The sequence below is a fragment of the Tachyglossus aculeatus genome, chromosome 1, assembly GCF_015852505.1.
Source record: "Tachyglossus aculeatus isolate mTacAcu1 chromosome 1, mTacAcu1.pri, whole genome shotgun sequence".
NCBI lineage: Eukaryota > Metazoa > Chordata > Mammalia > Monotremata > Tachyglossidae > Tachyglossus > Tachyglossus aculeatus.
This window is the reverse complement of record NC_052066.1, coordinates 7928892-7954534: the sequence shown is the minus strand read 5'-3', so window position 1 is coordinate 7954534 and position 25643 is coordinate 7928892. Positions and strand designations below refer to the sequence as shown.

At 53.2% G+C, this 25643-nt stretch overlaps 2 protein-coding genes across 2 annotated transcripts in view; both read right to left on the bottom strand.

The window, feature by feature from the left end:
* Positions 1-2906, bottom strand: part of SLC23A3 (solute carrier family 23 member 3) — a 50244-nt gene extending 47338 nt beyond the window's left edge. The window contains exons 1-2 of the mRNA XM_038746676.1: positions 2654-2906; positions 477-634 (exon numbers count right to left, since the gene is read on the bottom strand). Of these exons, the coding sequence (XP_038602604.1) occupies positions 477-634; positions 2654-2740 (245 nt within the window). The 5' untranslated portion in view covers positions 2741-2906. The remainder of the gene's footprint in view (positions 1-476; positions 635-2653) is intronic.
* A 5121-nt stretch (positions 2907-8027) lies between these two features.
* Positions 8028-25643, bottom strand: part of CNPPD1 (cyclin Pas1/PHO80 domain containing 1) — a 35134-nt gene continuing 17518 nt past the window's right edge. Inside the window, exons 4-8 of the mRNA XM_038754001.1 lie at positions 21460-21580; positions 17728-17856; positions 15464-15525; positions 15228-15345; positions 8028-8483 (exon numbers count right to left, since the gene is read on the bottom strand). Coding sequence (XP_038609929.1) covers positions 8028-8483; positions 15228-15345; positions 15464-15525; positions 17728-17856; positions 21460-21580 — 886 coding nt within the window. The remainder of the gene's footprint in view (positions 8484-15227; positions 15346-15463; positions 15526-17727; positions 17857-21459; positions 21581-25643) is intronic.

Below are 25643 nucleotides of genomic sequence, written 5' to 3'. Positions count from 1 at the left end.
CAGGGGGAAGTGCCTAACAAATACCAACACTATTATTAAGGTAAAGCCCAAGGTCACACGGGAGACAGGTGGCGGAGCCGGGATTAGAACCCAGGTCCCTCTGACTCCCAATCCTGGTGTCCCTCCACTAGAGTGGGACCCCCCCGCCCCATTCATTCATTCATTCATTCAATCGTATTTATTGAGCGCTTACTGTGTGCAGAGCAGGGGGAAGCGCTTAACAAATACCAACACTATTACTAAAGTAAAGCCCAAGGTCACACGGGTCACAAGGTGGCGGAGCCGGGATTAGAACCCAGGTCCTTCTGATTCCCAAGCCTGGGCTCCCTCCACTAGAGTGGGACCCCCCAACCCCAGAGACCCTGGGCATTGGAGCCCGAGTCCAATGGGGGGCTATGTTGGGGCGAAGGTGGGCCGGGCGGCCCAGGCCCGGGGCCTACCCTGGTGGTGCCCACCCGAGGCCCGGTCCGGCTCACCTGCTGCCCACCCAGGCCTGCAGGAGGGTGGCGAGGCCGCAGGAGAAGAGGCTGGAGGCCAGGAGCTGGGCCGGGGGCCGGGGGCCGGGCCCCCCCGGGGCCTCCCCCAGCAGCGGCAGGTGGGACAGGCACAGCAGGGACGCCAACACCAACACGTGCTGCCCGCCGATGGCGACGCCAGGCGGGAAGCGGGGGCTCAGGGGAAGGGCCCGAAGACCCCCCACCCACCTCCAACGGCCCCCACCCTGGACTCTCCTCCCCCAGGACGCCCCCTTCTCTGGGGCTGCTTCTCCCTCGTGCTCCGGTCCACCCCCTCCCCACAATCCTGCCCCTCTTCTTCCTTGCCCCCCTGGAAGCCCCTTCCCTTCTCCCCAATCTTGTACCCTCCTCCCTTGCCCCCCTGGAAGCCCCTTCCCTTCTCCCAAATCTTGCCCCCTCCTTCCTTGCCTCCCTGTAAGCCCCCTCTCCTCTCCCCAATCCTGCCCCCTCCTTCCTTGCTCCCCTGTAAGCCCCCTCCCCTGTCCCCAATCCTGCCCCCTTCTTCCTTGCCTCCCTATAAGCCCCCTCCCCTCTCCCCAACCTTACCCCTCCTTCCTTGCCCCCCTGGAAGCCCCTTCCCTTCTCCCCAATCCTGCCCCCTTCTTCCTTGCCTCCCTGTAAGCCCCCTCCCCTCTCCCCAATCTTGCCCCCTTCTTCCTTGCCCCCCTGTAAGCCCCCCTCCTCTCCCCAATCCTGCCACCTCCTTCCTTGCCCCCCTATAAGCCCCCTCCCCTCTCCCCAATCCTGCCCCCTCCTCCCTTGCCCCCCTTGTAAGCCCCCTCCCCTCTCCCCAATCCTGCCCCCTCCTTCCTTGCCCCCCGTAAGCCCCTTTCCTTTCCCCACAATCTTGCCCTCTCCTTTCTTGCCCCCCGTAAGCGCCCTCTCCTCTCTCCAATCCTGCCCCCTCCTTCCTTGCTCCCCCGTAAGCCCCCTCCCCTCTCCCCAATCCTGCCCCCTTCTTCCTTGCCTCCCTGTAAGCCCCTTCCCTTCTCTCCAATCCTGCCCCCTCCTTCCTTGCCTCCCTGTAAGCCCCTTCCCTTCTCCCCAATCTTGCCCCCTTCTTCCTCGCCCCCTTCTTCCTCGCCCCCTGTAAACCCCCTCCCCTCTCCCCAATCCTACCCCTCCTTCCTCGCCTCCCTGTAAGCCCCTTTTCTTTCCCCCAATCTTGCCCCCTCCTCCCTTGCCCTCCTGTAAGCCCCCTCCCCTCTCCCCAATCCTGCCCCCTCCTTCCTTGCCCCCTGTAAGCCCCCTCTCCTCTCCCAATCCTGCCCCCTCCTCCCTTGCCCCCCTGTAAGCCCCCTCCCCTCTCCCAATCCTGCCCTCTCCTTCCTTGCCCCCCATAAACCCCCCCTCTCCAATCCTGCCCTTTCCTTCCTCAACCTCTGTAAGCCCCCTCCCCTCTCCCCAATCCTGTCCTCTCCTTCCTCACCCTCCTGTAAGTCCCCTCCCCTCTCCCAAATCCTGCCCCCTCCTTCCTTGCCCCCCGTAAACCTCCTCCCCCTCCCCAATCCTGCCTTCTCCTTCCTTGCCCTCCTGTAAGCCCCCTCCCCTTTCCCCAATCCTGCCCTCTCCTTCCTCGCCCCCCTGTAAGTCCCCTCTCCTCTCCCCAATCCTACCCTTCCTTCCTTGCCTCCCTGTAAGCCCCTTCCCTTCTCCCCAATCTTGTCCCCTTCTCCCTTGCCCCCCCTGTAAGCCCCCTCTCCTCTCCCAATCCTGCCCCCTCCTTCCTTGCCCCCGTGTAAGCCGCTTTCCTTTCCCCCCAATCCTGCCCCTCCCTTCCTTGCCCCCCTGTAAGCCCCCTCTCCTCTCCCCTATCCTGCCCGCTCCTTCCTCGCCCTCCTGTAAGCCCCTTCCCTTCTCCCCAATCCTGCCCCCACCTTCCTCGCCCCCCTGGAAGCCCCCTCCCCTCTCCCCAACCCTACCCCTCCTTCCTTGCCCCCCATACGCCGCCTCCCTACCCACGATCCTGCCCTCCTTGTCCAACCCTCTCCTCCCAGGCCTCCCCCCAACCCATTCCTGGCTTCACACCTTCCCACCCCAGCCCTCCGCATCCCCCCCAATCCCGGGCCCACCTGTCTCCCTGCATCCCTCCCCAACTCCCAAACCAGGCCTACATTTCACTCCCGCTCCCACCCTACCTGGGCAGCCAGGAGGCCGCAGAGGCCCCAGGAAGGCCGCGGCCCGGCGGGGGAGCCCCGTGGGGTTGGCAGGGGGGTCCCGCTCATGGTCCGTCCCGGCTGCTCCGGCCGGCCCCGTCGCCCTGGTGTCGCCCTGGGGTGGGGGCCCGATGTCAGGCCCCTGATGCCCGGGGGCCGGACCCCCGCCGTCTTAGGCCGGGGCAGCCGAGCGGAGCGCAGGGGAGGAGCGGGGGCCGGTGGCCAGCCACCAGTGACCGGCGACTAGTCCGTGGGGCGCTTACCTTCGCCCGGGCCCGGCCCGCAATCCTTCACCCATTAACCCACCCCTCCTCCCGGACCCGCGACCCCTTCGGCCCAGCTCACCCGGCCCTTCAAAGCCTTAGCGTGGCTCAGTGGAAAGAGCCCGGGCTTGGGAGTCAGAGGTCATGGGTTCAAATCCCACTGTGTGACTTCACTTCTCTGGGCCTCAGTGACCTCATCTGGAAAATGGGGGTGAAGACGGCGAGCCCCTCATGGGACAACCCCATCACCTTGTATCTACTCCAGGGCTTAGAACAGGGCTTTGCACATAGTAAGCGCTTATCAATCAATCAATCGTATTTATTGAGCGCTTACTGTGTGCAGAGCACTGTACTAAGCGCTTGGGAAGTACAAGTTGACAAATACCAACATTATTATTATTATTCAAAGCCTTAGCGTGGCTCAGTGGAAAGAGCCCGGGCTTGGGAGTCAGAGGTCATGGGTTCAAATTCCACTTGTCAGCTGTGTGACTTTACTTCTCTGGGCCTCAGTGACCTCATCTGGAAAATGGGGGTGAAGACGGCGAGCCCCTCATGGGACAACCCCATCACCTTGTATCTACCCCAGCGCTTAGAACAGTGCTTTGCACGTAGTAAGTGCTTAACAAATACCAACATTATTATTATTATTATTATTCAAAGCCTTAGCGTGGCTCAGTGGAAAGAGCCCGGCCTCGGGAGTCAGAGGTCATGGGTTCAAATTCCACTTGTCAGCTGTGTGACTTTACTTCTCTGGGCCTCAGTGACCTCATCTGGAAAATGGGGGTGAAGACTGCAAGCCCCTCGTGGGACAACCTGATCACCTTGTATCTACCCCAGGGCTTAGAACAGTGCTTTGCACATAGTAAGCACTAAACAAATACCAACATTATTATTATTCAAAGCCTTAGCATGGCTCAGTGGAAAGAGCCCGGGCTCAGGAGTCAGAGGTCATGGGTTCAAATCCCACTTAGCTGTGTGACTTTGGGCAAGTCACTTCACTTCTCTGGGCCTCAGTGACCTCATCTAGAAAATGGGGATGAAGACTGTGAGCCCCTCAAGGGACAACCTGATCACCTTGTATCCTCCCCAGCGCTTAGAACAATGCTTTGCACATAGTAAGCGCTTAACAAATGCCATCATTATTATTATTATTATTATTATTATTATTATTCAAAGGCTTACTGTGGCTCAGTGGAAAGGGCCCGGGCTTGGGAGTCAGAAGGCATGGGTTCAAATCCCACTTAGCTGTGTGACTTTGGGCAAGTCACTTCGCTTCTCTGGGCCTTGTTCCCTCATCTGGAAAATGGGGATGAAGACTGTGAGCCCTTCAAGGGACAACCTGATCACCTTGTATCCTCCCCAGCGCTTAGAACGGTGCTTGGCACATAGTAAGCGCTTAACAAATACCATTATTATTGTTATTATTGGAGTCCCACCTCCTCCAAGAAGCCCTCTCAGACTAAGGCCTCCTTTCCTCATCCCCCACTCCCTTCTGCGTCCCCCTGACGTGCCCCCTTTCTTCATCCCCCTATCCCAGCCCCACCCCACTTATTCATTCATTCATCTAATTGTATTTCTTGAGCGTTCACTATGTGCAGAGCACTGGACTAAGCGCTTTGGAGAGGACTAGTCAACAATAAACAGACACGTTCCCTGCCCACAATGAACTTACAATCTAAAGCAGGGGAGACTGATATCAACAGAGAAGCAGCGTGGCTCAGTGGAAAGAGCCCGGGCTTTGGAGTCCGAGGTCATGGGTTCAAATCCCGGCTCCACCAGTTGTCAGCTGTGTGACTTGGGACAAGTCACTTCAATTCTCTGGGCCTCAGTTCCCTCATCTGTAAAATGGGGATGAAGACTGTGAGCCCCCCGTGGGACAACCTGAACACCTTGCAACCTCTCCAGCGCTTAGAACAGTGCTTTGCACATAGTAAGTGCTTAATAAATGCCATCATTATTATTATTATTATTCCTATTCTCTCATTCTCTCTCTCACTCTCAGCACCTAATAAATGCCATCATTATCACTTCACTTCTCTGGGCCTCAGTTCCCTCATCTGTAAAATGGGGATGAAGAATGCGAGCCCCCCATGGGACCACCTGATCACCTTGTAACCTCCCCAGCGCTTAGAACAGTGCTTTGCACATAGTAAGCGCTTAATAAATGCTATCATTATTATTCATATTCTCTCATTCTCTCGGAACTTAATAAATGCCATCATCACTTCACTTCTCTGGGCCTCAGTTCCCTCATCTGTAAAATGGGGATGAAGACTATGAGCCCCCCGTGGGACAACCTGATCACCTTGTATCCCCCCCAATCAAGCAATCAATCGTATTTATTGAGCACTTACTGTGTGCAGAGCACTGTACTAAGCACTTGGGAAGTACAAGTTGGCAACACATAGAGACGGTCCCTACCCAACAGTGGGCTCACAGGCTAGAAGTGCTAAAAGTGCCCCCAGTGCTTAGAACAGTGCTTTGCACATAGTAGGCACTTAACTAATACCATTATTATTATTATTCTCTCATTCTCTCTGTCTCTCTCAGCACTTAATAAATGCCATCATTATCACTTCACTTCTCTGGGCCTCAGTGACCTTATCTGTCAAATGGGGATGAAGACTGGGAGCCCCCCGTGGGACAACTGGATCCCCTTGTATCCCCCCCCCCACACAGCGCTTAGAACAGTGCTTGGCACATAGTAAGTGCTTAATAAATGCTATCATTATTATTATTCATAGTCTCTCATTCTCTCTCAGAACTTAATAAATGCCATCATTATCACTTCACTTCTCTGGGCCTCAGTTCCCTCATCTGTAAAATGGGGATGACTATGAGCCCCCCGTGGGACAACTGGATCCCCTTGTATCACCCCCAGCATTCAGAACAGTGCTTGGCACATAGTAAGCGCTTAATAAATGCTATCATTATTATTATTCATATTCTCTCATTCTCTCTCTCTCACAACTTAATAAACGCCATCATTATCACTTCACTTCTCTGGGCCTCAGTTCCTCATCTGTAAAATGGGGATGAAGACTGGGAGCCCCCCGTGGGACAACCTGATCACCTTGTATTCCCCCCCCCCCCCCCAGTGCTTAGAACAGTGCTTGGCACATACTAAGCGCTTAACAAATACCATTATTATTATTATTTTCTCATTCTCTCTGTCTCTCTAAGCTCTTAATAAATGCCATCATTATCACTTCACTTCTCTGGGCCTCAGTTCCTCATCTGTAAAATGGGGATGAAGACTGGGAGCCCCCCGTGGGACAACCTGATCACCTTGTATCCCCCCCCCCCACCCAGTGCTTAGAACAGTGCTTGGCACATAGTAAGCACTTAACAAATACCATTATTATTATTATTATTCTCTCATCCTGTCTCTCTCAGCACTTAATAAATGCCATCATTATCACTTCACTTCTCTGGGCCTCAGCGACCTCATCTGTCAAATGGGGATGAAGACTGTGGGCTCCCCGTGGGACAACCTGATCACCTTGTATCCCCCCCCAGCGCTTAGAACAGTGCTCGGCACATAGTAAGCACTCAACAAATACCATTATTATTATTCTCTCATTCTCTCTAAGCACTTAATGCCATCATTATCACTTCACTTCTCTGGGCCTCAGCGACCTCATCCGTCAAACGGGGATGAAGACTGTGAGCCCCCCGTGGCTCCCCTTGTATCCCCCCCAGCGTTTAGAACAGTGCTTGGCACATAGTAAGCGCCTAACAGATACCATTATTATTATTATTCTCTCATCCTCTCCGTCTCTCTAAGCTCTTAATAAATGCCATCATTATCACTTCACTTCTCTGGGCCTCAGCGACCTCATCTGTCAAATGGGGATGAAGACTGTGAGCGTCCCGTGGGACAACCTGATCACCTTGTATCCCCCCCAGCGCTTAGAACAGTGCTTGGCACATAGTAAGCACTCAACAAATACCATTATTATTATTCTCTCTGTCTCTCTCAGCACTTAATGCCATCATCATCACTTCACTTCTCTGGGCCTCAGCGACCTCGTCTGTCAAATGGGGATGAAGACTGTGAGCCCCTCGTGGGACAACCTGATCACCTTGTATCCCCCCCGCAGCGTTTAGAACAGTGCTTGGCACACAGTAAGCGCTTAACAAATGCCATCATTATTATTATTATTATAAGGATGCCCAGCCTCTCCTCTCCCCTCCCCTTCTTTCTTCCCCGAGTCTAAACAGGGCCCGCATCCCCACCCCCCTCCGCCGCGGCGGGCAACGACCCTCCGCCCGGGCTGTGGGCTGGACGCCACCCACCGACGTGACCCGCCCCGAAAGGGCACCCCGAGGAGGGAGATGGGCGAGGGACCCCGCGGCGGGAGGGCATTGGGGAGACCCGCCGGGGCCTGGGCTCCGGCCCGCCGACACACACTAGGACCGTGCTGCGGAAACTTTATTGACACCTCAATCGATCCCTCTAGAAAAAGCGTGAAAAATTCCAATACAAAGCCGGAGTTTCTCCCGTGCCCGTGGGCCGGCCTGCCCTCAGGGCGGGAAGGAGGGCGAGGGGCAGCCCGCCTGTGGCGGGCGACCCTCCCACCCATGTGTGAGTGTGAGAGAGACGAGGGAGAGGGTGTGAGAGAGGAGATGGGAGGCTCCTCCGGGCGACATCGCCACCGTCGCCGTGACAACCAGCCACGAAGTCACAGGAAGAGACCCCGGGGAGACGGGGTGGGGGCGTTGACCGCCCTGAACATGTTTGTACATATCTATTACTCTATTTATTTAATTTGTCCATATCTATTCTATTTATTTTCTTTTGTTAGTCGTTTGGTTTTGTTCTCCGTCTCCCCCTTTTAGACTGTGAGCCCGCCGTCGGGTAGGGACCGTCTCTCGATGTGGCCAATTTGTCCTTCCCAAGCGCTTAGTCCAGTGCTCCGCACACAGTAAGCGCCCGATAAATACGATCGATGATGTCGACGACGACGGTTGACGATGAAGCCCGAGACTGGGGAGAGGGGGGTGATGGGGAGTTGGCGGCACCGAGCTTTAGGCCCGGGCTGACTTTCTCCCGCCCCCCGGGAGGAGATGGGGGTGGGAGCGGGGGGCTCCTATCCCGGGACGGTGAAGGCCAGGTCCAGCGCGCTGAGCAGGGAACACTGCTGGGGCCGCAGCGGGGCCGGGGTCGCCGGGATGCCCCAGGGCCACGGGGCGGGCGGGCCGGGCGACGGGGGACTCCGTGGGGCGGGGGACCGGGCGGGGGCCGTGCGGTTGGCATGGTGGCATAAGCCGGCGGGGTCTCCCAGGACTTGCCGGCAGATCGGGCAGCGCCGCGGGGCAACCGGGGAGGAGGCCGGCGGGGCCGGAGGGGCCGGGCGGGAGGGCGGCCGGAGCGGCTGGGAGCCACCGGCCGGCGGGGCCGCGGGCCGGGAGGGGCCGGGCAGGAGGCCCGGGCCCGGCGGGCAGGCCCTGGGGGCGGCGGGGCCGGCCGCTCGCTGGAGGACGGTCCCCGAGGCCACCAGCACCGCCACGCCGCTCACGTAAGCCACCGCCAGGAAGCCGGCCAGCTGGACCACGGAGGCGAGGAAGGGGGGGACACAGGGAGAGAGAATTACTATCAATCAATCAATCAATCAATCAATCGTATTTATCATCATCAATCGTATTGATCGAGCGCTGACTGTGGGCAGAGCGCCGGACTAAGCGCTTGGAAAGAACAAATTGGCAACGTCTAGAGACAGTCCCTACCCAACAGTGGGCTCACAGGGAGAGGGAATTACTATCAATCAATCAATCAATCAATCGTATTTATCATCATCATCATCAATCGTATTTATCGAGCGCTTACTATGTGCAGAGCACTGGACTAAGCGCTTGGAAAGAACAAATTGGCAACGTCTAGAGACAGTCCCTACCCAACAGTGGGCTCACAGTCTAAAAGGGGGAAGCCGGCCAGCTGGACCACGGAGGGGAGGAAGGGGGGGAGACAGGGAGAGAGAATTACTATATCAATCAATCAATCAATCGTATTTATCATCATCATCATCAATCATATTTATCAAGCGCTTACTATGTGCAGAGCACTGGACTACGCGCTTGGAAAGAACAAATTGGCAACGTATACAGTCCCTACCCAACAGTGGGCTCACAGGGAGAGAGAATTACTATCAATCAATCAATCAATTGTATTGATCATCATCATCATCATCAATCGTATTGATCGAGCGCTGACTGTGTGCAGAGCGCTGGACTAAGCGCTTGGAAAGAACAAATTGGCAACGTCTAGAGACAGTCCCTACCCAACAGTGGGCTCACAGTCTAAAAGGGGGAAGCCGGCCAGCTGGACCACGGAGGCGAGGAAGAGGGAGAGACAGGGAGAGAGAATTACTATCAATCAATCAATCAATCGTATTGATCATCATCATTATCATCATCAATCGTATTGACCGAGCGCTGACTGTGTGCAGAGCGCTGGACTAAGCGCTTGGAAAGAACAAATTGGCAACATCTAGAGACGGTCCCTACCCAACAGTGGGCTCACAGGGAGAGAGAATTACTATCAATCAATCAATCAATCGTATTTATCATCATCATCATCATCATCAATCGTATTGATCGAGCGCTGACTGTGTGCAGAGCACTGGACTAAGCGCTTGGAAAGAACAAATTGGCAACATCTAGAGACAGTCCCTACCCAACAGTGGGCTCACAGTCTAAAAGGGGGAAGCCGGCCAGCTGGACCACGGAGGCGAGGAAGAGGGGGAGACAGGGAGAGAGAATTACTATCAATCAATCAATCGTATTTATCATCGTCATCATCAATCGTATTGATCGAGCGCTGACTGTGTGCAGAGCGCTGGACTAAGCGCTTGGAAAGAACAAATTGGCAACGTATAGAGACAGTCCCTACCCAACAGTGGGCTCACAGGGAGAGAGAATTACTATCAATCAAACAATCAATCAATCGTATTGATCATCATCATCATCATCATCAATCGTATTGATCGAGCGCTGACTGTGTGCAGAGCGCTGGACTAAGCGCTTGGAAAGAACAAATTGGCAACGTATAGAGACAGTCCCTACCCAACAGTGGGCTCACAGTCTAAAAGGGGGAAGCCGGCCAGCTGGACCACGGAGGCGAGGAAGGGGGGGAGACAGGGAGAGAGAATTACTATCAATCAATCAATCAATCGTATTTATCATCGTCATCATCAATCATATTGATCGAGCGCTGACTGTGTGCAGAGCGCTGGACTAAGCGCTTGGAAAGAACAAATTGGCAACATCTAGAGACAGTCCCTACCCAACAGTGGGCTCACAGTCTAAAAGGGGGAAGCCGGCCAGCTGGACCACGGAGGCGAGGAAGGGGGGGAGACAGGGAGAGAGAATTACTATCAATCAATCAATCAATCGTATTTATCATCATCATCATCAATCGTATTGATCGAGCGCTGACTGTGTGCAGAGCACTGGACTAAGCGCTTGGAAAGAACAAATTGGCAACGTATAGAGACAGTCCCTACCCAACAGTGGGCTCACAGGGAGAGAGAATTACTATCAATCAAACAATCAATCAATCGTATTGATCATCATCATCATCATCATCATCAATCGTATTGATCGAGCGCTGACTGTGTGCAGAGCACTGGACTAAGCGCTTGGAAAGAACAAATCGGCAACGTATAGAGACAGTCCCTACCCAACAGTGGGCTCACAGTCTAAAAGGGGGAAGCCGGCCAGCTGGACCACGGAGGCGAGGAAGGGGGGGAGACAGGGAGAGAGAATTACTATCAATCAATCAATCAATCGTATTTATCATCATCATCATCATCATCAATCGTATTGATCGAGCGCTGACTGTGTGCAGAGCGCTGGACTAAGCGCTTGGGAAGTCCAAGTTGGCAACATCGAGAGACGGTCCCTACCCAACGGCGGGCTCACAGGCTAGAAGGGGGAGACGGAGAACAAAACCAGTCTTATTCACAAAATAAAATAAATAGAACAGATATGTAATATAGCTAATAGATATTATTAGACTGTGAGCCCACTGTTGGGTAGGGACTGTCTCTAGATGTTGCCAATTTGGACTTCCCAAGCGCTTAGTCCAGTGCTCTGCACACAGTAAGCGCTCAATAAATACGATTGATGATGATGATGATTATTATAAATGCCATTATTATTATTATTATAAATGCCATCATTATTATTATTATGAATGACATTATTATTATTATAAATGACATTATTATTATTATTATAAATGCCATTATTATTATTATTATTATTATATCTCTCCCCCTTTTAGACTGTGATTCCACTGTTGGGTAGGGACTGTCTCTATATGTTGCCAATTTGTACTGCCCGAGCGCTTAGTCCAGTGCTCTGCACACAGTAAGCGCTTAATAAATACGATTGATGATGATGATGATCCCTCCGTCTTACCTCCTTCCCTTCCCCACAGCACCTGTGTATATGTATAGATGTTTGTACAGATTTTCAAATATGATTGATGATGCACCAGTAAAATAAATAGAGTAATAAATATGTACAAACATCTATACATATATACTACTAGAACCATTACTAGAGAAGCAGCGCGGCTCGGCGGAAAGAGCCCCGTCTTGGGAGTCAGGGGTTGTGGGTTCGAGTCCCGGCTCCGCCACTCGTTAGCTGGGTGGCTTGGGGCCGGTCACTTCACTTCTCTGGGCCTCGGTTCCCTCATCTGGAAAATGGGGATGGAGACTGTGACCCCACGGGGGACAACCCCATCACCTTGTATCTGCCCCGGTGCTTAGATCGGTGCTTGGCACAGAGTTGGACTTTAATAAATACCATAATTAATCAATCAATTGTATTTATTGAGCGCTTACTGTGTGCAGAGCACTGTACTAAGCGCTTGGGAAGTACAAGTTGATTATTATTATTATTTTATAATTATTATTATTATAGACTATTATTGGTAGTTGTTAAGCGCTTACTCTGTGCTAAGCACAGTTTTAAGCACTGGGCTGGGGGGGAGGCAAGGTCATCGGGTTGTCCCACGTGTCACAAATACCATAATTAATCAATCAATCGTATTTATTGAGCGCTTACTGTGTGCAGAGCACTGGACTAAGCGCTTGGGAAGTACAAGTTGATTATTATTATTATTATTATATAATTATTATTATTATAGACTATTATTGGTAGTTGTTAAGCACTTACTCTGTGCCAAGCACAGTTTTAAGCACTGGTGGGGGAGATGCAAAGTCATTGGGTTGTCCCATGTGTCACAAATACCATAATTAATCAATCAATCAATCATATTTATTGAGCGCTTACTGTGTGCAGAGCACTGTACTAAGCGCTTGGGAAGTACAAGTTGATTATTATTATTATTATTATATAATTATTATTATTATAGACTATTATTGGTAGTTGTTAAGCACTTACTCTGTGCCAAGCACAGTTTTAAGCACTGGGGGGGAGGGATGCAAGGTCATCGGGTTGTCCCACGTGTCACAAATACCATAATTAATCAATCAATCGTATTTATTGAGCGCTTACTGTGTGCAGAGCACTGGACTAAGCGCTTGGGAAGTACAAGTTGATTATTATTATTATATAATTATTATTATTATAGACTATTATTGGTAGTTGTTAAGCACTTACTCTGTGCCAAGCACAGTTTTAAGCACTGGTGGGGGAGATGCAAAGTCATTGGGTTGTCCCATGTGTCACAAATACCATAATTAATCAATCAATCAATCATATTTATTGAGCGCTTACTGTGTGCAGAGCACTGTACTAAGCGCTTGGGAAGTACAAGTTGATTATTATTATTATTATTATATAATTATTATTATTATAGACTATTATTGGTAGTTGTTAAGCACTTACTCCGTGCCAAGCACAGTTTTAAGCACTGGGGGGGGAGGGATGCAAGGTCATCGGGTTGTCCCACGTGTCACAGTCTTCACCCCCCACCCATTTTCCAGATGAGGGAACTGAGGCCCAGAGAATCAATCAATCAATCAATCGCATTGATTGAGCGCTTACTGTGTGCAGAGCACTGGACTAAGCGCTTGGGAAGTCCAAGTTGGCAACATCTAGAGACGGTCCCTACCCAACAGTGGGCTCACAGTCGAAAAGGGGGAGAAGTGAAGAGAAGTGTCATAAATAACTTGTATTTCCCAAGCGCTTAGTCCAGTGCTCGGCACACAGGAAGCGCTCAATAAATACGATTGAATGAATGAATGAAAAAAAGTGAAGCGACTTGCCCAGAGTGCCACGGCTGCTAAGCGGCGGAGCCGGGATTAGAACCCACGACCTCGGCCTCCCAAGCCCGGGCTCTTTCCGCTGAGCCGCGCTGCTTCTCTAAGACGGTGAGCCCACTGTTGGGTAGGGACTGTCTCTATATGTAGCCAAGTTGGACTTCCCAAGCGCTTAGTACAGTGCTCTGCACATAGTAAGCGCTCAATCAATACGATTGATGATGATGATGAAGACAGCCACGGCACAACCCGAACCCAACGCCGACCCTGGGGCTCACCCCCCACCTCTCTGCCCATCCCCATAGCCGGGGGGCACTCCCTCTCCCCCGTCCCGAGCCGTGCCCACTGGTGCCCCAACCACAGACCCCCAAACACGCCTTCCCTTCCTTCATTCATTCAATCGTATTTATTGAGCGCTTACCGTGTGCAGAGCACTGGACTAAGCGCTTGGGAAGTACACCCTTCACCCCCTCCCTCATCATGCTGCCCCGTTGTGCCCTCCCGAGTCCTCCGGCCCCCCGGGACTGTCTCTATACGTCGCCAACTTGTACTTCCCAAGCGCTTAGTACAGTGCTCTGCACACAGTAAGCGCTCAATAAATACGATTGATTGATTGATATTGATTGATTGGGAAGTCCAAGTTGGCAATATAAATATGATTGAAGCCCACTGTTGGGCAGGGACCGTCTCTAGATGTTGCCAACTTGTCCTTCCCAAGCGCTTGGTACGGTGCTCTGCACACAGTAAGCGCTCAATAAATACGATTGATTGATTGATTGATTGATTGGGAAGTCCAAGTTGGCAATATAAATATGATTGAAGCCCACTGTTGGGCAGGGACCGTCTCTAGATGTTGCCAACTTGTCCTTCCCAAGCGCTTGGTACGGTGCTCTGCACACAGTAAGCGCTCAATAAATACGATTGATTGATTGATATTGATTGATTGGGAAGTCCAAGTTGGCAATATAAATACGACTGAAGCCCACTGTCGGGTAGGGACCATCCCTATATGTTGCCAACTTGGACTTCCCAAGCGCTGAGTCCAGTGCTCTGCACACAGTAAGCGCTCAATAAATACGATTGATGATGATGATGATGTTGCCAACTTGGACTTCCCAAGCGCTTAGTACAGTGCTCTGCACACAGTAAGCGCTCAATAAATATGATTGATTGATTGATATTAATTGATTGGGAAGTCCAAGTTGGCAATATAAATATGATTGAAGCCCACTGTTGGGTAGGGACCATCTCTATATGTTGCCAACTTGTACTTCCCAAGCGCTTAGTCCAGTGCTCTGCACATAGTAAGCACTCAATCAATACGATTGATTGATTGATTGATTGGGAAGTCCAAGTTGGCAATATAAATGCGATTGAAGCCCACTGTTGGGTAGGGACCGTCTCTATATGTTGCCAACTTGGACTTCCCAAGCGCTGAGTCCAGTGCTCTGCACACAGTAAGCGCTCAATCAATCATCATCATCATCATCAATCGTATTTATTGAGCGCTTACAATGTGCAGAGCACTGTACTAAGCGCTTGGGAAGTACAAATTGGCAACATATAGAGACAGTCCCTACCCAACAGCGGGCTCACAGTCTAAAAGGGGGAGACAGAGAACAAAACCAAACGTACTAACAAAATAAAATAAATAGAATAGATATGTACAAGTAAAATAAATAAATAAATAAATAGAGTAATAAGTATGTACAAACATATATCCATATATACAGGTGCTGTGAGGAAGGGAAGGAGGTAAGATGGGGGGGATGGAGAGGGGGACGAGGGGGAGAGGAAGGAAGGGAATCAATACGATTGATTGATTTATGAATGCCTCACACCCCCGGTCGTGCCCTCTGGCCCTCCGCCGCCCGCCGCGACCTCCGTCACCACCACGGCGAGGGGCTGGCAGTGGGCACCCCCCGCCCCGCCGCCGCCGCCGCCCCCGGGGCCGTGCCCTCCGACCTCCCGTCAGCACAGTGAGGCGCTGCCAGGGTGGGAGGGCGACGGCCCGTGCCCCCCGTCCCCCCCCGTGCCCCCCATCCCCGGGTTCCTCACCAGGGTGAGGCGTTGGCACAGGGCACCGAGGGCGGCGGCCCAGGCGGGCCGCTCCAGGAGGACGCACAGGTCGGTGTAGGTGAACCATCCGCGCCGTCGGCCCTGCCGCTCCGCCACGCTGACCCCCGCCCGGGCACAGCGGTCAGAGTCTGGGGGAGGCCGGGGGGCGCGCCCACCGTCCCCCCGGTGCCCCTCCGCCCCCCGTCCCTCCGGGTCCGCCCTTCCCCGGGGCCTACCAGCCTTCCAGCCAGCTGAGCATCTCGAACGTCTCCCGGGGGTCCGTGTACAGACTCCAGTCCTGGGGGGCGAAAGTCGGGGGGCGGGTGAACTGGGTGCAGGGAGTTGGCATGGGTGGGCGCGGAACGGACCGGGGGAGGACGGGGTCCGGGCACAGGCCTCGGGGCCAAAGGGAGGTTAATAATAATACTAACAACGGCATTTATTTTATTTGTACATATCTATTCTATTTATTTTATTTTGTTAGTATGTTTGGTTTTGTTCTCTGTCTCCGCCTTTTAGACTGTGAGCCCACTGTTGGGTAGGGACCGTCTCTAGATGTTGCCAATTTGTACTTCCCAAGCACTTAGTACAGTGCTCTGCACATAGTAAGCGCTCAATAAATACGATTGATGATGATGATGATTTATTAAGCGCTTACTATGTGCCAAGCACCAATCTTAAGCGCTGGGGAGGTTACAAGGTGATGAGGTATTAATCGTATTGATTGAGCGCTTACTGTGTGCAGAGCACTGGACTAAGCGCTTGGGAAGTACAAGGTTTATTTTACTTGTACATATCTATTCTATTCTATTTATTTTATTCTGTTACTATGTTTGGTTTTGTTCTCTGTCTCCCCCTTTTAGACTGTGAGCCCACTGTTGGGTAGGGACCGTCTCTATATGCTGCCAATTTGTACTTCCCAAGCGTTTAGTACAGTGCTCTGCACATAGTAAGCGCTCAATAAATACGATTGATGATGATGATGATTTATTAAGCGCTTACTATGTGCCAAGCACCGATCTAAGCGCTGGGGAGGTTACAAGGTGATGAGGCATTAATCGTATTGATTGAGCGCTTACTGTGTGCAGAGCACTGGACTAAGCGCTTGGGAAGTACAAGGTTTATTTTACTTGTACATATCCATTCTATTCTATTTATTCTATTTATTTTATTCTGTTACTATGTTTGGTTTTGTTCTCTGTCTCCCCCTTTTAGACTGTGAGCCCACTGGTGGGTAGGGACTGGCTCTAGATGTTGCCAATTTGTACTTCCCAAATGCTTAGTCCAGTGCTCTGCACACAGTAAGCGCTCAATAAATACGATTGATGATGATGATGAGGTAGTCTCACGGGGGGCTCCCAGCCTTCATCCTCATTTTTCAGATGAGGTCACTGAGGCCCAGAGAAGTGAAGTGACTTGACGATGGTAATGGTGTTTATTAAGCGCTTACTCTGGGCCAAGCACTGTTCTAAGCGCTGGGGAGGTTACAAGGTGATGAGGTTGTCCGACGGGGGGCTCACAGTCTTCATCCTCATTTTACGGATGAGGGAACTGAGGCACAGAGAATAATAATAATAATGATGGTGGCATTTATTAAGCGCTTACTCTGTGCCAAGCACTGATCTAAGCGCTGGGGAGGTTACAAGGTGATCAGGTTGTCCCACGGGGGGCTCCCAGTCTTCATCCTCATTTTACAGAAGAGGTAACTGAGGCACAGAGAATAATAATAATAATGATGGTGGCATTTATTAAGCGCTCACTCTGTGCCAAGCACTGTTCTAAGCGTTGGGGAGGTTACAAGGTGATCAGGTTGGCCCTCGTGGGGCTCCCAATCTTCATCCTCATTTTACAGAGGAGGTAACTGAGGCACAGAGAATAATAATAATAATGATGATGGCATTTATTAAGCATTTACTCTGTGCCAAGCACTGATCTAAGCGCTGGGGAGGTTACAAGGTGATCAGGTTGTCCCACGGGGGGCTCCCAGTCTTCATTCTCATTTTACAGATGAGGTCACTGAGGCACAGAGAATTGAAGTGACTTGATGATGATAGTGGCATTTATTAAGCGCTTATTCTGTGCCAAGCACTGATCTAAGCGCTGGGGAGGTTACAAGGTGATGAGGTTGTCCCACGGGGGGCTCCCAGCCTTCATCCTCATTTCCCAGATGAGGTCACTGAGGCACAGAGAAGTGAAGTGACTTGATGATGATAGTGGCATTTATTAAGCGCTTACTCTGTGCCAAGCACTGATCTAAGCGCTGGGGAGGTTACAAGGTGATCAGGTGGTCCCACGGGGGGCTCCCAGCCTTCATCCTCATTTCCCAGATGAGGTCACTGAGGCCCAGAGAAGTGAAGTGGCTTGCCCAAAGTCACCCAGCTGACAAGTGGCGGACCCGGGATTTGAACCCACGACCTCTGACGCCAAAGCCCGGGCTCTTTCCACCGAGCCACGTGAGGCTGGGGCGGGCAGGGGGGGCGCGGGCCGCGGAAACGCTCACCAAGGCGTGGAGGAAGCCCCGCTCCAACGCGTTGAGGGCGGGGACGGACAGGCCCCCCGCGGCCCCCCACTCGTCGTTAAACACCTCCTCCTCCTCTCCCTCATCGTACAGGTACTTGCTGGCCACCATCTGCGGGGGGAGGAGGGGGGGGAGGGGGTCACACGCGGTCAACTGTCACCCCGGGGGAGGGACACCCACCCCCACATCCCCACCCTTGGCACCTCTGTGGAAATAATAATAATAATAATAATGATGATGATGATGGTATTTGTTTAGCGCTTACTATTTTAGACCGCGAGCCCACTGTTGGGTAGGGACTGTCTCTACATGTTGCCAACTTGGACTTCCCAAGCGCTTAGTACAGTGCTCTGCACACAGTGAGCGCTCAATAAATACAATTGATGATGATGCAAAGCAATGAGGGAGCTGGGGGAGGCCCAGGAGGCTGGAGGGTCGTGGCTCCCACCGTGGACATAATAATAATAATAATGGCATTTATTAAGCGCTTACTACGTGCCAAGCACTGTTCTAAGCGCTGGGGAGGTTACAAGGTGATCAGGTTGGCCCACGGGGGGCTCACAGTCTTCATCCCCATTTTACAGATGAGGTCACTGAGGCACAGAGAAGTGAAGTGGCTTGATGATGATAATGGCATTTATTAAGCGCTTACTCTGTGCAAAGCACTGTTCTAAGCGCTGGGGAGGTTACAAGGTGATGAGGTTGTCCCACAGGGGGCTCACAATCTTCATCCCCATTTGATAGATGAGGGAACTGAGGCCCAGAGAAGTGACTTGCCCAAAGTCACACAGCTGCCAATTGGCGGAGCCGGGATTGGAACCCATGACCTCTGACTCCAAAGCCCGGGCTCTTTCCACTGAGCCACGCTGCTTCTCTACATGAGGAAGAGGTCAGCGGAGGAGGAGGGGGAAGGAGCAGTGGGTGGCCCTATCACGCACGTGAGGAAGAGGTCTGAGGAAGAGGAGGAGAAAGAGGAGAGGAGGAGGAGAAAGAGGAGAGGAGTGGGCCGCACGACCATGGAGATGAGGAAGAGGTCTGAGGAGGAGGAGGAAGAGAAGAGGAGGAGTGGTCCGCTCTACCATGGAGATGAAGAAGAGGACTGAGGAGGAGAAGGAGGAAGAGGAGGAGGAGGAGGGGAAGTAGTCGGCCGCCCGACCATGGAGACGAGGAAGAGGTCTGAGGAGAAGGAGGAGGAGGAGGAGGAAGATGATGAGGAGGAAGAGGAGGAGAAGCAGTGGGCCGCCCGACCATGGAGACGAGGAAGAGGTCTGAGGAGGAGGAAGAGGAGGAGGAGCAGGAGTAGGAAGAGGAGGAGGACGAGGAGGAGGAAGAGGAGGAGAAGCAGTGGGCCGCCCTACCATGGAGATGAGGAAGAGGTCTGAGGAGGAAGAGGAGGAGGAAGAGCAGTGGGTCGCCCTACCACGGAGATGAGGAAGAGGTCTGAGGAGGAGGAAGAGGAGAAGGAGGAAGAGTGGTCGGCCCTATCACGGACATGAGGAAGAGGTCTGAGGAAGAGGAGGAGGAGGAAGAGGAGGAGAAGCAGTGGACCGCCCTACCGTGGAGATAATAATAATAATAATAATAGTAATAATAATAATAATAATAATAATAATAATAATAATAGTATCTGTTAAGCACTTACTATGTGCCAAGTACTGTTCTTGGCACTGGAGGAGATACAAGGCAATCAGGTTGTCCCACTTGGGGCTCACAGTCCTCACCCCCATTTTCCAGTTGAGGCAACTGAGGCCCAGAGAAGTGAAGTGACTTGCCCAGAGTCACCCAGTTGACAAGTGGCAGAGCCGGGATTAGACCCCATGACCTCTGACTCCCAAGCCCGGGATCTTTCTGCTAAGCCACGCTATCCTACACGCTGAGCACTGTTCTAAGATGAGGAAGAAGTCTGAGGAGGAGGAGGAGGAGGAGGGGGCCGCCCTACCATGGAGCAGAGGAAGAGGTCTGAGGAGGAGGAGGAACAGGAGGAGGAGAAGCAATGGGCCACACGACCATGGAGATGAGGAAGAGGTCTGAGGAGGAGGAGGAAGAGGAGAGGAGGAGTAGTCCATTCTACTATGGAGATGATGAGGAGGTCTGAGGAGGAGAAGGAGGAAGAGGAGGAGGAGGAGGAGGGGAAGCAGTGGGCTGCCTGACCATGGAGATGGGGAAGAGGTCGGAGGAGGAGGAGGAGAAATAGGAGGAGGAGGAGCAGGAGGGGCAGGAGGGGGAGGAGGAGGAGGATGAGAAGCAATGGGCTGCCCTACCATGGAGATGAGAAAGAGGTCTGAGGAGGAGGAGGAGTAGTCCGCCCTACCACGGAGATGAGGAAGAGGTCTGAGGAGGAGGAGGAGGAAGAGGAGGAGAAGCAGTGGGCCGCCCGACCATGGAGATGAGGAAGAGGTCTGAGGAGGAGGAGGAGAGAAGGAGTGGGCCGCCCTACCATGGAGATAAGGAAGAGGTCTGAGGAGGAGGAGGAGAGGAGGAGTGGGCCGCCCGACCATGGAGATGAGGAAGAGGTCTGAGGAGGAGGAGGAACAGGAGGAGGAGAAGCAGTGGGCCACACGACCATGGAGATGAGGAAGAGGTCTGAGGAGGAGGAGGAAGAGGAGAGAAGGAGTGGTCCACTCTACCATGGAGATGATGAGGAGCAGCGTAGCTAGAGAAGCAGCGTAGCTCAATGAAAAGAGCCTGGGCTTTGGAGTCAGAGGTCATGGGTTCAAACCCCGGCTCTGCCAATTGTCAGCTGTGTGACTTTGGGCGAGTCACTTAACTTCTCTGTGCCTCGGTTACCTCATCTGTAAAATGGGGATGAAGACTGTGAGCCCCCTGAGGGACAACCTGATCACCTTGTAACCTCTCCAGCGCTTAGAACAGTGCTTGGCACATAGTAAGCGCTTAATAAATGCCATCATCATCATCATCATGAGGAGGTATGAGGAGCAGGAGGAGGAAGAGGAGGAGGAGGAGAGGAAGCAGTGGGCCACCCTACCATGGAGATGAGGAAGAGGTCTGAGGAGGAGGAGGAGGAGGAGGAGGAGCAGGAGGAGGAGGAGGAGAAGGAGGTGGAGGAGGAGGAGGGGAAGCAGTGGGCCGCCCTACCATGGAAATGAGGAAGAGGTCTGAGGAGGAGGAGGAGGAGCAGGAGGAAGAGGAGAAGCAGTGGGCTGCCCTACCATGGAGATGAGGATAGAGGTCTGAGGAGGTGAAGGAGGAGGAGGGGAAGCAGTGGGCTGCCCTACCATGGAAATGAGGAAGAGGTCTGAGGAGGAGGAGGAGGAGCAGGAGGAGGAGGAGGAGAAGCAGTGGGCCGCCGTACCATGGAGATGAGGAAAAGGTCTGAGGAGGAGGAGAAGTAAGAAGAGGAGGAAGAGAAGGAGGAGGAGGAGGAGGAGGAGGAGAAGCAGTGGGCCGCCCTACCATGGAAATGAGGAAGAGGTCTGAGGAGGAGGAGGAGGAGCAGGAGGAGGAGGAGGAGAAGCAGTGGGCCGCTGTACCATGGAGATGAGGAAAAGGTCTGAGGAGGAGGAGAAGTAAGAAGAGGAGGAAGAGAAGGAGGAGGAGGAGGAGGAGGAGGAGAAGCAGTGGGCCGCCCTACCATGGAGATGAGGAAGAGGTCGGAGGAGGAGGAGGAAGAGGAGAAGCAGTGGGCCGCCCTACCACGGAGATGAGGAAGGGGTCTGAGGAGGAGAGGAGGAGAGGAGGAGTGGTCCGCCCTACCATGGAGATGAGGAAGAGGTCCGAGGAGGACACGTGCTGCAGGTAATGCGGGTTGCGGTGTCGGAGTCGTTCGATGAAGACCAGGGCCAACATCATGGCGCAGGGGGACACGCAGGCCTCTCTGTGGGGAGAGAGGGGACGGGGACACGGACACACACGGACACCCGGACACAACCCATCATCACCACCCTGCCCCGACTGCCCCCACCCCCGGACCCCACACTTTTCGACGGACCCACAACCGGCAAGCCCGTTGTCCCCCGGCCCCTGCCCGAGGAAGCAGCGGGGCCTAGCGGAAAGAACCCGGGCTGGGACTGCTGTGTGACCTTGGAAAAGTCACTTCCCTGGGCCACGGCGTCCTTGTGAGCCCCCCGTGGGACAACCTGATCACCCTGTAACTTCCCCAGCACTTAGAACAGTGCTTTGCACATAGTAAGCGCTTAATAAATGCCATTATTACTATTACTATTATCTGTAAAATGGAGACGCCTCAACTCCCGTTCTCCCTCCCACTGAGCCCCTCATGGGACAGGGACCCGATGAGCGTATCGACCCCGGCGTTTCGAACAGTGCCTGGCGCATAGTAAGCGCTTAAGAGAAGCAGCGTGGCTCAGTGGAAAGAGCCCGGGCTTTGGGGTCAGAGGTCGTGGGTTCGAATCCCGGCTCCACCACAAGTCTGCTGTGTGACCTTGGGCAAGTCACTTAACTTCTCTGAGCCTCAGTTCCCTCATCTGTAAAAATGGGGATTAAGACTGTGAGCCCCCCGTGAGACAACTTGATCACCTTGTATCCCCCCCCAGCGCTTAGAACAGTGCTTTGCACATAGTAAGCGCTTAACAAATACCATCATTATTATTGTTATTATTAAGAGATAACGTTAAAAAATAATAATAATAAAATGAAGGCATTAAATCTCCATTTCTCAGATGCGGAAACCGAGGCCCAAAGAAGAAAAGTGGAGCAGTTAGTGCAGTGCTCTGCACACAGTAAGCGCTCAATAAATACGACTGAATGACTTGGGCAGGGTCACACAGTAGGTGTCGTATTAAAGCACTTACAAAGTGCAACAGTAGCACAAGGCCTACTTTGAACTCTCCCCCTCTAACAATAATAATAATTGTGGTATTTGTTAAGCGCCTACTATGTGCTAAGCACTCTTCTAAGCGCTGGGGGGGATATAAGGTGACCAGGTTGTCCCACGGGGGGCTCACAGTCTTCATCCCCATTTTACAGATGAGGTCACTGAGGCCCAGAGAAGTGAAGTGGCTTGCCCAAGGTCAGGCAGCTGACTAGCAGACCGTAAGCTCCTTGTGGGCAGCCATCATTCATTCATTCATTCATTCAATCGTATTTATTGAGCACTTTCTATGTGCAGAGCACTGTACTAAGCGCTTGGGAAGTACAAGTTGGCTTCACGTCTCCCAATGCTTATATTGTCCTCTCCCAAGTGCTTAGCACAGTCCTAAGCGCTCAGTAAACAGCATCAATCCATTGATTGATCTTTCTGGCACATCTGGGTCCCCCTTTAATTCATTCAATCGTATTTATTGAGCGCTTACTGTGTGCAGAGCACTGGACTAAGCGCTTGGGCAGTACAAATCGGCAACAGACAGAGACAGTCCCCACCCAACGACGGGCTCACAGTCTAGAAGGGGGCTCACAGTGGTGCTTGTTAAGCGCTTATCACCATCATCATCATCAATCGTATTTACTGAGCGCTTACTATGTGCCAAGCACTGTTCTAAGCGCTGGGGGAGATACAAGGTCATCGGGTTGTCCCGCGTGGGGCTCACAGTCTTCACATCCCCATGAGGCCATTGAGGCCCAGAGCAGCGAAGTGACTTGCCCAAGGCCACACCGCAGACAAGTGGCGGAGCCGGGATTCGAACCCACGACCTCTGACTCCCAAGCCCGGGCTCTTGCCACTAGGCAAGAGAAGCCTGGAGAAGCAGCGTGGCTCAGTGGAAAGAGCCTGGGCTTGGGAGTCAGAGGTCGTGGGTTCGAATCCCGACTCTGCCACATAATAATAATAATAATGATGGCATTTATTAAGCGCTTACTATGTGCAGGTCACTGTTCTAAGCGCTGGGGAGGTACAAGGTGATCAGGTTGTCCCACGTGGGGCTCACAATCGTAATCCCCATTTTACAGATGAGGTCACTGAGGCACAGAGAAGTGAAGTGACTTGTCCAAAGTCACACAGCTGACAATTGGCGGAGCTGGGATTTGAACCCATGACCTCTGACTCCAAAGCCCGGGCTCTTTCCACTGAGCCACACTGCTTCTCTATGTCTGCTGTGTGACCCTGGGCAAGTCGCTTCACTTCTCTGAGCCTCAGTGACCTCATCCGGAAAATGGGGATGAAGACTGTGAGCCCCCCGTGGGACAACCTGATCACCCTGTAACCCCCCAGCGCTTAGAACAGCGCTTTGCACATAGTAAGCGCTCTACAAATGCCATTATTATTATTATTATTATTGTGAGAAGCAGCATGGCTCAGTGGAAAGAGCCCGGGCTTTGGAGTCAGAGGTCGTGGGTTCGAATCCCGACTCTGCCACATGTCTGCTGTGTGACCTTGGGCAAGTCACTTCACTTCTCTGAGCCTCAGTGACCTCATCTGGAAAATGGGGATGAAGACTGTGAGCCCCCCGTGGGACAACCTGATCACCCTGTAACCCCCCAGCGCTTAGAACAGCACTTTGCACATAGTAAGCGCTCTACAAATGCCATCATTATTATTATTATTGTGAGAAGCAGCATGGCTCAGTGGAAAGAGCCCGGGCTTTGGAGTCAGAGGTCATGGGTTCGAATCCCAACTCCGCCGCTTGTCCGCTGGGTGACTTTGGGCAAGTCGCTTCACTTCTCTGGGCCTCAGTTCCCTCATCTGGAAAATGAGGATGGAGACTGTGAGCCCCCCGTGGGACAACCTGTTCACCTTGTAACCTCCCCAGCGCTGAGAACAGTGCTTGGCACATAGTAAGCGCTTAATAAATGCCATTATTATTATTATTATTATTATTATTATTATTATTAGCCACGCAGCGTGGCTTCGGATCGAGCTGGGCCTGGGGCGCTGACATGGAGCCCAATCCGGCCAGCCCCCTGCCCCCCACCGCCCACTCCTCTGACTCAAGGAAGACTGAGCCTCCCATAAAGCTGCCCTCCCCTCCCCTCCCGGCTCTTAGCTTCTGGGATTCATTCATCCATTCATTCAATCGTATTTATTGAGCGCTTACTGTGTGCAGAGCACTGTACTAAGCGCTTGGGAAGTCCAAGTTGGCAACATATAGAGACGGTCCCTACCCAAAAGCGGGCTCACCATCCCCACTCCCCCACCCTGCCGGGGCCGGGCACTGGACGAGGGGCCCGTCAGCCTCCTGCCCGCTCTGGGGAGGCATTAATAATAATAATAATAATAATAATAATGATAATGATAATAATAACAATTTGTTAAGCGCTTACTATGTGCAAGGCACCGTTCTAAGCGCTGGGGAGGATACAAGGTCGTCAGATTGTCCCCCGTGGGGCTCACGGTCTTCATCCCCATTTGACAGATGAGGGCACTGAGGCCCAGAGAAGTGAAGTGACTTGCCCAAAGTCACCCGGCTGACGAGGGGCAGAGCCGGGACTTGAACCCATGACCTCTGACTCCCAAGCCCGGGCTCTTTCCATTGAGCCACGCTGCTTCTACAGGGGCGTCCATGGAAGACCGTGGAAGACGCAGTCCCCATCATGGAGCCGGGCTCCCCTTTCACCTCAAGGGTGACGCTGTGCGCGCCCCTTCCCGTGGCACGTCCGCCCCAGCCCGCCCCCCGACCCCCTCGAGGTCGTGCCCCCCGACCCCCGCAGGGCCCACCCCATGCCCCCTGCCCCCTCAGGGCCCACTCCATGGCCCCCGACCCCCTCAGGGCCCGTCCACGCCCCCCGGCTCCTGAGGGCCCGCTCCATGCCCCCTGCCCCCTCAGGACCCGCCCTGTGCCCCCCAGCCCCCTCAGGGCCCACTCCATGCCCCTCGAACCCCTCAGGGCCCATCCACACCTCCTGTCCCCTCAGGGCCTGCTCCATACCCCCTGCCCCTTCAGGGCCCGCTCCATGCCCCCTGACCCCCTCAGGGCCCATCCACGCCCCCCGACCCCCTCAGGGCCCGCTCCATGCCCCCTGACCCGCTCAGGGCCTGTCCCACA